At 33.7% G+C, this 14,001-nt stretch overlaps 1 protein-coding gene across 3 annotated transcripts in view; it reads right to left on the bottom strand.

Moving 5' to 3' along the window:
* Positions 1 to 1,314: 1,314 nt before the first annotated feature.
* The window catches only part of LOC106458279, a 39,453-nt gene continuing 26,766 nt past the window's right edge, over positions 1,315 to 14,001 (bottom strand). For all 3 annotated transcript variants that reach the window (XM_013917773.2, XM_022384635.1, XM_022384629.1), the window contains exons 4-7: positions 10,892 to 11,020; positions 8,946 to 9,194; positions 2,720 to 2,778; positions 1,315 to 2,190 (exon numbers count right to left, since the gene is read on the bottom strand). In XM_013917773.2, coding sequence (XP_013773227.1) covers positions 1,951 to 2,190; positions 2,720 to 2,778; positions 8,946 to 9,194; positions 10,892 to 11,020 — 677 coding nt within the window. In that variant the 3' untranslated portion in view covers positions 1,315 to 1,950. The remainder of the gene's footprint in view (positions 2,191 to 2,719; positions 2,779 to 8,945; positions 9,195 to 10,891; positions 11,021 to 14,001) is intronic.

The following is a 14,001-nucleotide window of genomic DNA, read 5'->3' as shown; positions in this document are numbered from 1 at the left end:
AAGTACATTTGTGTCACTATTTCACTAAGTGGTCTGAGGCATATGCAATACCAAATCAGGAAGCTACAACTGCAGCTTCGGCTATTAGTGATTTCTTCTTTAGATTTGATATGTCATATGAACTACATTCAGATCAAGGTCATAACTTCGAATCAGCTGTGTTCCAAGAATGCTGCAAGTTGTTTGGCATCCGAAAGACCAGGACAACGCAACTTCACCCACAGTCCGATGGGATGGTAGAAAAGTACAACTGGGCACTGGGACAGGAATTGGCAAAGTTTTGTAATAGCTGCCAAGATGACTGGGATGTCTTACTCCCTCCACTGTTGATGGCCTATAGGACAGCAGGGCATGAAGCCACTGGATACATTCCAACAAAGTTGATGTTTGGTCAGGAACTTTGGTTGCCAGTGGATCTGTTAACAGGACGCCTACATTATGAAGAGTTGCCTGAAAATGTGTCAGGGTTTGTGAAAGTGTTATCGGAAAGGATGGATGATATTCACCATCAAGTGCGTTCAAACTTGAAAACGACTGCTGATTCGATGTAGTTAACTCATGATAAGAGATCTACTGAAGTCAGCTTTGTACCAAGAGACAAGGTGTGGTTGTAAAATCCCAGGAAGACCAAAGGGAAGTCTCCTAAGTTGTCTTCTCCATGGGAAGGCCCATATGACATAGTGGATCGTCTCTCAGACGTGACTTTCCAGATAAAATGTGGTCGGCGAGGTAAGCCAAAGGTGGTGCATGCAAACAGGCCAGGACATTCCAGTTGGGATGAAGTGAACAACGGAACAAATGACGATGCTGAAGACGTGTCACCTGAAAAAGCCACTATCGAAGAATAAACTCTACTCGGTTTTGAGAAGGGAAACAGTGAAGCCCTTGATAAAGTTACTACCACTGATGTGGCTGTTACCAATGATAGGACGTTTCCTGATGAAGCAGATGAACCCCACGCAGAAACCAACGAGACGGAGACCAGTATGGAAGAAGATACGTCCCGTAAAATTAAGAGACTTTGTTGAATTTTAATTTTGTGTTTGTAGTGTTTGTAAATTCTGTACACTTAATTAAATTATTGTTATTTATCTATTGGTTTAATGTAAGTGGCTATTGTTCGGGACGAACAATACTAAGGAAGGGGCAGTGTTACGACAGCGGAAGTCATGTGCCGCTAGTAACACGTCATGAGCTTCTAGAAAATTCATGTCCCTTCCTGAAGCCTCAAGTGTTTACTAGATATGCGGTATTCTTGTATATAAGACTGCCAAGAAGTGACGGCAACAATGTAGTGGAATGCACACCTTCTCGCTCTGATACTGAAAATCAATTTAATATCACAGACACATGGCAAAATACATTACACTTTTAAAGATTAAAATATTGTTAAAACCTCATTTTAGCTATTAATACTGTATTGTATACAACCGTGAATCAAATATATAGATAACAGATGAAATGGAAATGATGCAAAATTAGATTATCCCACATTAAACCAAATTCATATGCAGTTTTATGTTTAATTGAACTACAGTGTCTCATACAGTAAATGAACTACCACTAAACTATCTTCTACAGACTATTTTGACACATCTAATAAACCATCTCAGAATTGCAAGTTTTGAGTAAAATAAAAAATCAGAACAAAAGCTGTCATCAACAAGTCACAGATTGTCCTTGTTGATTTTAACTGCATAACCAGTATATGGTTTTTTTGTGGTCCGTTGCTTTGAAAGCTTTATCTAAATACATTGTTCTTACATGTAATTATCACACACAAAAAATTTCAAGATGCAGTCTACTAAGCAAACTTAAGTTTGGGCACTGCACCAAAACAAGTTCAAAAACGGATCTGCATTAATTATAACTTCAACATTAATACTAAAAAATAACCTTATAATAAACTGGTTCCATATGTACCAGTTACACACAAAAATTTATATCCTTCTAATTACTGGTGAACCATGAACTGAATCGATTCAAAACGTATGTCTTGCAAACATTTTTGACTAGATCCACTACTTCTGGAGAAACAATCTCTATTGCTAGTATAACAGCAGCCAATTCAAAAGATAAAGCAATAGATGGGTAACCTGTAAGGCCTTCCATTCCAGTAATGTAATCTAGTGTCAGCTTTAACGTCTTCTTAGTGGGGCAGACCAATATCGATTTAGCAATCTCAGGAATCTGGAAAATACCAATCAAATAAAACTTGGCTAGAATGTTTTGTTTTATTTATCATAACTTTTATTAAAACATTTCACTATGCTTTGAACTTGTGTTATAAAAATTTCATAAAATATAAAAAAAGAGAAGTAAAATGATCCTGGAAATTTAACCTGAATATAAAATGGATGTACATACTAACAGAAATGCAACTGTACTTTGGAACAAGTAAAAAAAAATTCAAATTTAGTTTACACGCAATCATACTGGTTAACTCAAAGAAGTTTATATAATGCTTAAAACCACGTTACACTTATATCTTATTTATTTAGGAAAACAGTTTTTTAATGACATTCTACAAGAAGTCAAAACTAAGGTATTAAATCACTAGAAATAACACCAACACATACAAACTTGCATATACTTTTCATTATTTGCACTTTTTTTTAAATTATACTATTTTCTAATTCAAAAATTTTTAAATATCAAACATAAAAGTATTTCTATTAATCCTTAATGATAGTAACACATGTAATGGAAATTAGCTTACATCAACGGTTTTCAAACTTCTTATCTTTTGGATTACATCACGTTCTTCTGATGAGAGTTCTGAAACATAAGTATAAAGTATGAGAGGTCCTTGTTTAAATGTATTAAAGAGAGAAGCATTAACATTTTTCTACAATGAGACTATATTTCTGATAGATACTTATCTCCTGCTGCTCTCTAAATGCACAATGTGACATACTATAGTGAAGAGCTTACTAGAGGGGTATTACTTGTGAGAGATCACAATGTATACTTTCTGCCCAGATAGAACTGTGAAAGGAGGAAGGCAAAATTAGTCAACATGTTGTAGGTATAAGTGAAAAAAAGACATTATCAACCAAGCATTTGCACATAACAGGTCTGAAGTTTAATGTGGCTAGGGAAATTATTTGACAATAAGGTTTGACATGTGTTCTGTTGTACAATTTATTCACCTTACATACAAAAACAGAGATTAAATCCTTTCCTGTCATGAGAGAAGAACACTTTTCTCCATCCAGCTGATCAAATCACTGGGAAATTGGCATACTATATAATATGGGGTGTCCTGCACTACACTGACATGGACACCCTTGCCCTACTTTTCAGTGAATTGTGCTGCCCACTTGGACTCTTTCCAAAGGGGTCACATAATAACCAGTTAGAATCTTTTCAAGTCAACCACCCCTCTGGCTAGGAACTAGGAGTGACAAAAGGTTCCCATACTCCACTTGCTCCAAGACCAGAGAAGGGAATTTATGCTAGGAGACATTGGAGAGGTATTCATACTTGATTGTACATAACCACTGTAAAGATCTTCTACTGGAGAAAGTGCAATAGATTACTGAGAAACCTAATTTGAAATGCAGGCATGCACAAGCCAGGGAAGTGAGCAGATACTCCCTCAGTGCCGGCTTTTTCCATGATAGTCCATAGAAGATATGGTCTGGAATGGACAATGGAATACAAATATATAAGTGTGTATGTATGTATGTAATGATATATATATATGTATGTGTATATATATATATTAGTGATTTTGCAGAAAACCCAATCTCAACAGCAGACACTTTAGGAGCCAGAGCAGATGGGTTTAATGCTGTTACCAGAGGCTCAATACAAGTTTAGGGAAGTATGTCTACCTTATGAGGCAACACCAACTACTAGGTGTGTTCTGAGAAGTGAATGGAGGAACAGCATAATCATTCTGGAGAGAAATAGATGATCCTTATGAACTAATGAGAGATCCCTGAAAGATATATATTGGCATTTATTTAACTACTAAATCCAAGTTACAACTTAACTCAGTTTTTGGCTATTCAAAATTGTAATACATAACAGAGGAGTTATCTATTGGAAATATATTTTCAGTGTAGGAAAATTTTAACTTCTGATACGATACAATACCTTCTCTCACATAACAGCTAGAATCCCACACTGTCATGGTGGAGGGACTGATGCAAAATTTACTTAGATGAGCACCCTTCAGAAAGTATCCAAAGAGTTCTCATGGAGTGTGGCATCTTTTAGAAGAAAAACACACCTGTGAAAGACCACAATACATTTGAATCAGGTATACACTTTGTTCATGGTGAAAATAGATGTCACTAATTTGGGTGGAAAAGGAATATGGCACATGGTGTAGAGTGGCTACGGCATGTTAGACCATAACCTGTGGGTCAACTGCAGTCCAAAACCAGGTGAAGTCAGGTATTTATCATTTAGTTCACAGTAGGAGGAGGGTCCCTATCATTTTCACCTCAAGATGAGAAAGCAGAAGGTAAAATAGATTCCATTCTGCCATCCTAGTCAGGCAATATAACACTGGAGAGCACAAACTGGACAGAGAAGATGACTTGGATCAGAGTAGGAATATAAACAGGAAATGGAAGAGAGGGAAATAGTTGTGAATTTGACATCACCTTTTGGAGCTGCTGACATCCCAGGAAAAAACTGTGATCTAGGTAAAGGAGAACATAGGTGCAGTGGCAAAGGATACATGAAATTTGAGGGCAAAAAACAAAAAACAACTGACCTACAATAGCTACAGGCAAAAAGAAGCAATAAATAAAACATCAAAGACGAGTGATATACCAAAAAGGTAGGCAAGGGTTCAAAAGGAGGTTGGGTATGGGCCTGGAGAACTACTTTAAGGTCCTAAACCTGAAGGTACATAGGACAAGGTGGACGAAGGAGATGGAAGTAGCAAAACAAAAGGGAGAGAACAGATGATGAAAACACTCTATGGGAAAGGAAAAAATGGCAGGTATTGCATAAGGCTGCCTGATAATCATTAATGGTAGCTTTAGAAGAAGCTTTGTGAAACAGCCAGGTAAATATTTCAGAGATATGAGATACAAAAAGATATGAAGAGAAGTATTCATGGCACAGGGATTAATGGTAAAAAAATGTGTCATTTACTCTGACACACCAGTAGGGAAAAAGGATGGATTGAATGGGAAAGAAGGGATGCTACATTTGTGGAGAGTCTGGACTGCTTCACAAGGGACCAGACAAATTCCAAATCTGAAGCCAGAGTGTGGTAATGGTAGGATGACACACAAACAACCAAGGTTGTTGAAACAGAGAGTGGGAGATAGAAAGTGGTAATGAAATAGAAGACTGAAGTAGAAAGAAGATGGGAACAAAAGCTGAGCAGGCCAAAGAGGTTCAATGAGAAGGAATCAACACAGAAAAGATGGATAATAGATAAAACTCAAGGAATAATATGGATAGGAAGACAGCCATAAAAGTAGAGAATAGATCAATCCTGAATAAAGGTGTCTACTGTGTGCAGAAGTGGAGTAACCCACTGGGCACACAACCATCAAAACACCTGAGAAACTAGTGTCCATTCTGTGGGGAGAATCTTGTTGGGACTAGACAATTGATCCACGATAAGATTTAAAGCACCCGTAGTGTATTAATAGTGCACTGATACATACCAGACTAAGACAGACAGAACTTCATAATGCAGGAACTGAAATGCTAGTTTTCAACACTAGGATTCAGAATAACTTACAACAATTATCGTTCACTGTAAGAAGTAGCATGACTGAGTTAACTAAGTTAGTACAAGCACTGTATGTGGTTGCAGATAGAAAGTTAAGTTCATACTTTCTGCTCCCGAGTAAATTAGAAAGAGTGTTAGATGAAACTGAAAGGAGATTACCCTCACATTTACAGTTTGTAATCCACACACATTGTGATCAGACTTACGTGTATTATACATGAGCCAATGTCAAGACCACTGCAGTAAGGGATACTTTAAGGATGTTTATAGAGATATCTCTGAAAGTAACTAATAGAATGTTTAAATTGTATAGAATTGTACCCTTACCGGTAGCATTTAACCACTTTTTGGCTTTAACTATAGAGAATGGAAACCCATACATTGCTGTTTCAAGTGATCAGCATGCATATTCAAAAATGACAGAAGACATGTTAAGATGTATAGAGGGACCCATCAGAGTATGTGACCCTAATTCAGGAATCTTTTCAGTGCTTATTGTAACTTGCAATTATGTAATATTTGCAGGGATTAGAAATAGAATAGCTGAGTTATGTGAAAAGAGAATAATTATCCCTAAACTGTTTTATTTCTATAAAATAAGGATCCCACGAACTTGGTTGTTTAATGTAAGAGATGAACTTACCTTATCAGTAGTATGCCCTAAATCAAGTGTGCATAAATTTGACTATCAGACTAGAGTAGTTAAGCTAAGAGATAGTGAATACCTTAAACTTACTAGAATTTGTTCCACCCATGATCAGGGAATAACATTACCCTCAAGTTTTAGAAGTGAAACTAAGTATACAGGAACTTAGTTAAATGTGAAAATCCAACATCTGCATGAATTATTGACTAGGGAAGAAACACAGTTACTTCAAAGTATAAATGTAGAAGCAGACATTACAGAACTGACAGACATACTAGAAGAAACTCACAATTTGCCCCCTAAAAGAACAGAGTTAAGTATTAAGGAATTTCAACAGCATTTTGATAATTTTCGAGCTACAACTGAAAGGAACAGATAAGATCAGTGGAAAATATCTAAGTTGGTGGGGATAGCATTATGCTTAGTAGTAGTACTAATAAGTATAATCTTGTATAATAAACGAGATAAATTGGCTTGGATGAAGTTGTGGACATTAGATGGGCTGTACAAATTCAAAAAGAAGAAAAAGAACAGAGTCAGGCAACAAAAGGTTGTCCTATTTAGAAGCTATTGAAGCAGTTGAATTAAATGACTGTGACCCATCTAGCTAGGACATAGACTGATTGTATAGACTGATGATAAAATTAGGTTAGTCTAACGAATCAATGAGATTAGTGGATTATAAAGTAAACATTATAGAGCAAAATTAATAGGTTTAGTTAATTGAAGTTATCAATGATGACGAAAAGTTCTGAGAGTCAACACTACCAGAATGAGGTTTAGTTAATGAATGACAGTTAATCAATGTAACTTTAAACTGAAGTTGAAACAAAATAAAAGGAAACCAAAGAAAGTTACAACTGTTAAAAAAGCATCACAAATCTCACATTTATGTTTAAGCTTAATGAAACATGTCCATTGAAAACAGTTAATATCAAGTGCATATGCTTATGGGAATACATTGCACATAGAAGATGTGTCACCATCCTACTGGTGGAGGACTACTGTTGCATTATTACATCATGCAGTACCACAGTTCACATTATAACATGTGTATTAACTGAGATATTTCAAGGCTAGTGGCATGCACAAAATCTCAAAAGCTGACATGCATGATGCAAGGAAAAATTACTGTGTGTAAAGAGGAAAGCATATCGTTTCAAAATTATATAATCACGTGTTGCAATTTCTATTTAAACACAATTTAATTATTTTTCGGTTATAGCCAAGCTTTTTCAGCAACTACATAACCTCTGATAAAGGAGCAAAACCAAATGAGAGAGTTAAAATATAATTAAAATATTTTATTTCCCTGGAGATAAAGGTAATTTTATTCATAAAATGAATACTTTTTATTAGGTTTTATTAGAAGTATAACTGCTTTTAGAAAGTCATCACACTACATATAAAGAATTAGTAGGTTGTACATGTATGTCATAAAAGAACACGTAATTGAGGATGTTTGTTTAACATTATTTCAAAGAAATGAACTTGCTGAAATGTACACACAAAAGAAAATTATATTCTTACAATAATAAAATTTTCTTACTCTTTAAGAATACCTAAATATATACACAGAGCTTGATCATGCATTTAAATGGAGTATCCATGCTGCAGTAACTTTGATAAGTTAATCATAGTAATCTAAGTGGAATTAACTTGATGGAAAACAAGGCTATTCAAGAAGTGGAATGTAATAAAACCAGATTTAAGTTATGAACACTTGACAACTTGATTAATTCCTTAAGAATGTTACACATTTGCTAATCATTGACTGGGATAGCATTCTAGTGAACAAGTTAGTACGAATGCCGGTTGCAGAAGACTGGTGGTCAAACTTTGGCATGAGATGTGCTGTTGTGCTACATAAAGCTATGTCACTCAGAACTAAGTCTGAGACAGTCAAGTACTTTAAATAAGTAAAACCATTTGCAGCCACAACTGCAATAATACAGCAACTTTTCTAGCATTCCAATAAACCTTGGAGTAAAAAAATAAAAAATGCACAAGTAAAGTCTGAAATCAAATAGTATCGTGTCCACTGACACTTTCAAAGTCCAGCATACCTAAAGGAGACAGACCACTGTTCCATCACAACATGTAGTAGGTTCCCCAAAAATAAATCACTTCATTATGCTTATAAATCATTGTTTACCAACTTATTATCATATTAAGATAATGTGTTTCCTTACTAAAGTATAAATGCATAGAAATGACTGACCAACTGCAGAAAAGTGTTTGCTTTTTGAATGATGACTGACAGTAACTTTGCACCCTGAAAATCTATCAATGAAATTAAAACTTATAGATCAGTCTCAATAATTCAGTATTCAAAGTATTTAACTATTAGATCAAGCCTAAAAGACCATGTCATATTATGTTCTTCAGTTGAGTTACTACTTAAAATGGTTAAAATTCAAACTTTGAATTGATGTTAAAAGTATCCAAATTACATGCAATATCTTAAACAACATTTGTTTATCTTTAAGTGAGTGTGCCACTGAAATTCAATTGTATGTAAAAATCTTATAATATTGTACTTATAAAGCATGTTAAAACTTCTACAAATTTAAAAGATAAAATAATTACCTTCTGGATCTGCTGACTCAATAATTTTTTCATATTTCATTGAAGCTGATTTCTCAGTTTTTTGTTGTTGCTCAAAATCATCAGCCACATTCTTCAACACTTGTGCAAGTTCTAAACAGTGTGCATATTCATCATCACTTAGAGGTGCCAAATAATCTGTTTCCAACTCGTCATTTAAAACATCTAAGTTTGATGAATAAAATGAGTCAACCTGTACCATCGGCCTGCTGCAACTTTCGGCTCGTATTTCTACAAACAGTATTGTGGCTCAAGATATTACAAAATATCACAAGAATTACAAAAATACACACATGATCTAAAAAACTTAATAATTATAAAGAATTTAAAATTTATGAACAGCTAATAATACTCAGCTAGAAAGCCCCAATTAAAAAAAACTACCATTATTGTTATCTATCATCATAAATTCATGAACATCTTACTCCATAAAAGAAATCCATTTAAAGTTAATTCCAGAAAAACCAACAACCTCAAAGATTTTCTGGTTCATGGCAATGTGCATTATTTGTTCTGTTAACTTTACTTATGGCTTTTTGGGAAATTTTGATAAACTAGCAGAAATGGCTGTTTGTGCTAGTAATTAGTAATCATAGTATTCATACCTCATTGTAAGAAAGTGAACATTTTCTAAAAAGTATTTTTTCTGGGAATTACTGCACAGGAAATGTGTTCGGATTGTGCTCTTTAGTCACATACAACTCATTGCATCAAAATGACTCAATATACAGAGCTCAAAATGTTCATAAGTGTTATTGATATAAACTGTAATGTTTTTAATAACTCCAGTTTTTTAGTACTACATTTAAAAATTACATCAATAAAGATATAATCACGTACAGTCCTAGTGAAAGTCATGATCTTGTTATGAGGAGAGTACTTTTACTTAAAATTGTGTTCTGTGATAAAGAAATTGTTGTTGTACATAACATAGTTATTTTTCTAATTGTTTGAATCATGACTACCCAAGTGTGACATTTCTTTATGGATGGTTGTTTGTGTTGCCATTCAATAGATGGTGCAACATTTCTTAAGCCTCAGTTCTGGCATTGAGATGTTGTCCTATATCAGCAAAGCAGATGACACCATTGTATTTATTCAGTCACAAACATCAATGGATAGATTTATAGACAGCCACACCATTGTTTCATTACAGTAAGTTTAAAGTTAACACCATTACACAAACATAATAAAAAAAATATACAAAGATGCAATTATACTACTTGAGACATTTTATGTTACAATATTAAGATTAAATCAAACATTTTGCTCTTCATTTTTTTAGAATTATATTTAAAGAATATGTGGATACTTTTATATATTTCTAACTTTTAAATAATATATGATAAGTATTAGGCCACAAATGCTCCAATTCTTCTAAAAAGAACCTTATTTAAAATAATTTTGCCTTTCTTCAAAGTACAATTATGTTTCTTGATAGTTATAAAATCTATTATTTTATTGTGTAATTGTAAAAGTTTTTTGCTACACAGCTGCTATTTGGTTCAGAATAAACAATTATTTTTGTATTATTTTTTTCTAAGTCAGGGGAGGGTAGAGACAGTAGAATTGCCCCCCTCCCCAAGACAGAGGTAAGTATCCAGAGTTACAAAACTAAAATCAGGGGTTCGATTCCCTTCAGTGGACACAGCAGATAGCCTGATGTAGCTTTCCTATAAGAAAAACAATGTTACAAAGTATGTAAAGTTTAAATCATAACAACCAGTGAACTTGACAAATAAAATATATATTTGAAAAATTATTTATACATAACATTACTAACCTAACTATGAAACCATGTTTGTGTTGTATAAAATGCAGTTTATTGTTACTCATATAAATACACAGTATAAAGAAATGTACTAGAAACAGATATGAAAATTGGACAATTTAAAACAAATATAACAAATTATATAAATAAATCTTACCATTTATGTTAATTCCATCTGTTACATCTAAAATATAACCAAATTTTTTTTCTGAGTCTTCGTCTTTGGCAGTGTTTGAAGCACTCTTGGTTCGACCCCTTCTAATATTTTTTCGGATAACTTGTTGTCCTTTAAGAAAAGATAAAACAGACTGTTCAAATATACTCCAAAAAATTCAATCTTTTTTTTTATAAAAGAACTTAAACTAGGTTGCTTTGAACTATATGAACATGTAATGAATATAAACCAAAAATTAAACAGAGGGCCTCACAAATACAAGAGTGATGTATCACCTTAACAAATTTGAAAGATAAATCTGGAAATACAAAATAAAAGACAAAAACTTTTTGAGTTTACTTTTGGAGTACTGGAGATCCGTCTCGAGAAATAATTAATAGAAAAATTTATAATCTTTGTGTGAAGTACCACAAAGAAGAAATATGGTGGCTAGAGAAAACTAAGTTTCAATATGTCATAGGGTGGTGTAATACACATAGACATTTGTAAGGGTGGAAGTCTGTGGCATGCTTAGGAAATTCCACAGAAGTTGCGCATGAGATAGTAGCTTTTAGTGGTGCAGAGAAGTAAATAGCATTTTTGAATAAAATTACTTTTCTAGCTTTCCACTCCCTTCTCTGTGGACAGTGTAGACTTTATTTATAGCTGATTATTTTCATACATACATTTTGCGAACTAATATGAACTTCAAACAGATGCTTGACTCTGAAATGCTGTTAGCGTTTAAAAACTATACCATTCAAAGTCCTGAATATCTTTGATACAATGCAGAACATGCATTAACTTACACATAATTCTACATTCTCCCACTGTCCATACGACTTATTGCACATGTCAGAAGAACTCACATAAGTTATGGTTTCCTGTTACAGTTCACGTTTCTTAGTTGGAATTGTGATGGAAAAATCTTGAATTGTCTGGTTGTGGGGAGGCGGGTGGGAACGTATTTTATAGGTAAGTACCTGTTGAAAATTACTTTTAATCTCAAAAATGCAAAATTGAAATTAGGTAAATGTATAATACTTCTGAAATATGGATAGCCAAAATACCTACACTGAAAAGGTGAGAAATGGGGACAGTTGAGAGTGTTTGAAAAAAAAATTGGCAAGAATGTAAAACCCTAGTCAAGCAGACTCAGAGTAGAATCCAGAACCAGAATAATTGAAGAAGTGGATTCAAGAAAAATTGAGTTTAATGGACCAGCTTTATATAAAGACTGAACATCAGGATTCTCAGAATGAAATCATTCTTCTCAGAAAGGCACCTCTTCTCCTATAACACCATTTGGTTCATACAAATATGTAGTTGGTTATGGCAGAAATGTATTTACTTGTGGAACCAGAGATAGAAGCACAGGTAAAGGCATAGAGATGTAAGTTGAATGCAATGTCCTGCATCTGCAATATAAGATTCAAGGGGAAGCAGAACAGTCAAAAGTTATGAATGGAAATACTCATGAGGCTTTAGCTCCCCTCATGCACATCTGAAAAGGCCAGTGAGTCTTCTCAAAACTGACTAAATCAGTAGGTTCTTAGAAAGAAACAATTAAAGACCTAAGCTATCCTGATGTTGGAGCTCAACAACTGAAAGACAATGCATGGAAATCTACAGAAACTAGAAAAAACAATACACAGATGTTTTCCATCTTGATTTAAGCTATTATATATATATATATATATATAATGGATGTTCTACATCAAGAATTCTCTAATGCTGTACAAGGAAGGTCAAAAAGTGTAATTATGTCTAGAAGAAATGCAGAGGTTTAAATCGTATGCTGGAGTCTCATACAGAATCTCCAAAGAGGAGTGGGTGCAAGTTATTCATACACGACAAGGACAAAAGTAGGTATAAGTATTAACTGATATGAGCTCAGCTGTAATAAGTTATATAAACATAGAGTACTTTTTTTTGTACTGTTCAATCAAATTACTTTTCAACTTGAAAAACATGTATAATGTTCACAGGATGTTTTGTAGTATAGAAATACCTGAGTTGAGATACTCATCACAGGTGTTGACCCAGTAAGTATATAATGAAATATAACTCATCTGCTGTCGATTCCATCTGGCTTGAAGAATAACCACAGGTGACACACAGAACCCTGAACATGTACATAACCAGCTGGATGGTGAATTTAGTGTATGTAAGAGACTGAGGGGATGAAAGGGTCCTAACAAGCCAAACATCCATGTAAAAGTAAAAGTCAATGCCAAGTAAATGGATAAAACCAGCAAAACTGAACTATTCAACATAAAACAAAGCTAAGCTGAAGGGAAGGATAATAGCCTAATAAAATTACCTCACAATGATGAAAAGAAATTAGAAATATTGATGAATAGTGGAGAATATGAAGATAAGGATCTTGTATATCGACCAACATCATCCAATGGTTCAAACTAAAAATCTTTCATGACAGTCTATGAATTCCAATTGAAAATGAGATGTCTCCAAGACATAAATGAATTCAGACAGGTATCAAAACTTCATATTTCCTAAGAACCACACAGAGATGAGAGTAAAAACCTTAAGAAATGAGATAAATGACTTAACTCGATCCTTTCTGAAACGCATTGGAGATTTCCCAATTTAAAGTTTTGAGCAACTTGATTAGAGATAAGAGTAAAAATGCATTAAGACCAGACTGAAGGATAGGTGTTAATAATCAAAAGTGGTAATAATCAAAAATTAATTTCAATTATTTTTTATTTTTTGTGACATTATTTGATATAATCATAATTTTGATTAATCAACTATTTTATCTGACAATGTAATCAATGCTCATAGGTAATCAATTATACAAATTACGTAAGTTAATTGCCCAGCTCTATATAGTAGTGTTTATATGAATTACATATAAGAAAGCAAGAGAGATTCTTCATTTAAAGTTACAAAAATATAACTAAAATGTAAGGAGACATATACAATAGATGTAAAACAGATGGAGAAGAAAATGCTTTGTGATTCAAATGAACTGCTCAGAATTTCAGCACTTTATCTGTATTTGAATAATCATGCATATTAGAAAGCTTACAATTTTAGTACTATTCTTAAAAATTGTAAACTACTTATCCTAAGTTATTACCAAGTAT

Source organism: Limulus polyphemus, unplaced genomic scaffold, assembly GCF_000517525.1.
Source record: "Limulus polyphemus unplaced genomic scaffold, Limulus_polyphemus-2.1.2 Scaffold21, whole genome shotgun sequence".
NCBI classification, from domain to species: Eukaryota; Metazoa; Arthropoda; class Merostomata; order Xiphosura; family Limulidae; genus Limulus; species Limulus polyphemus.
This window is presented reverse-complemented; position numbering and strand designations above follow the sequence as displayed.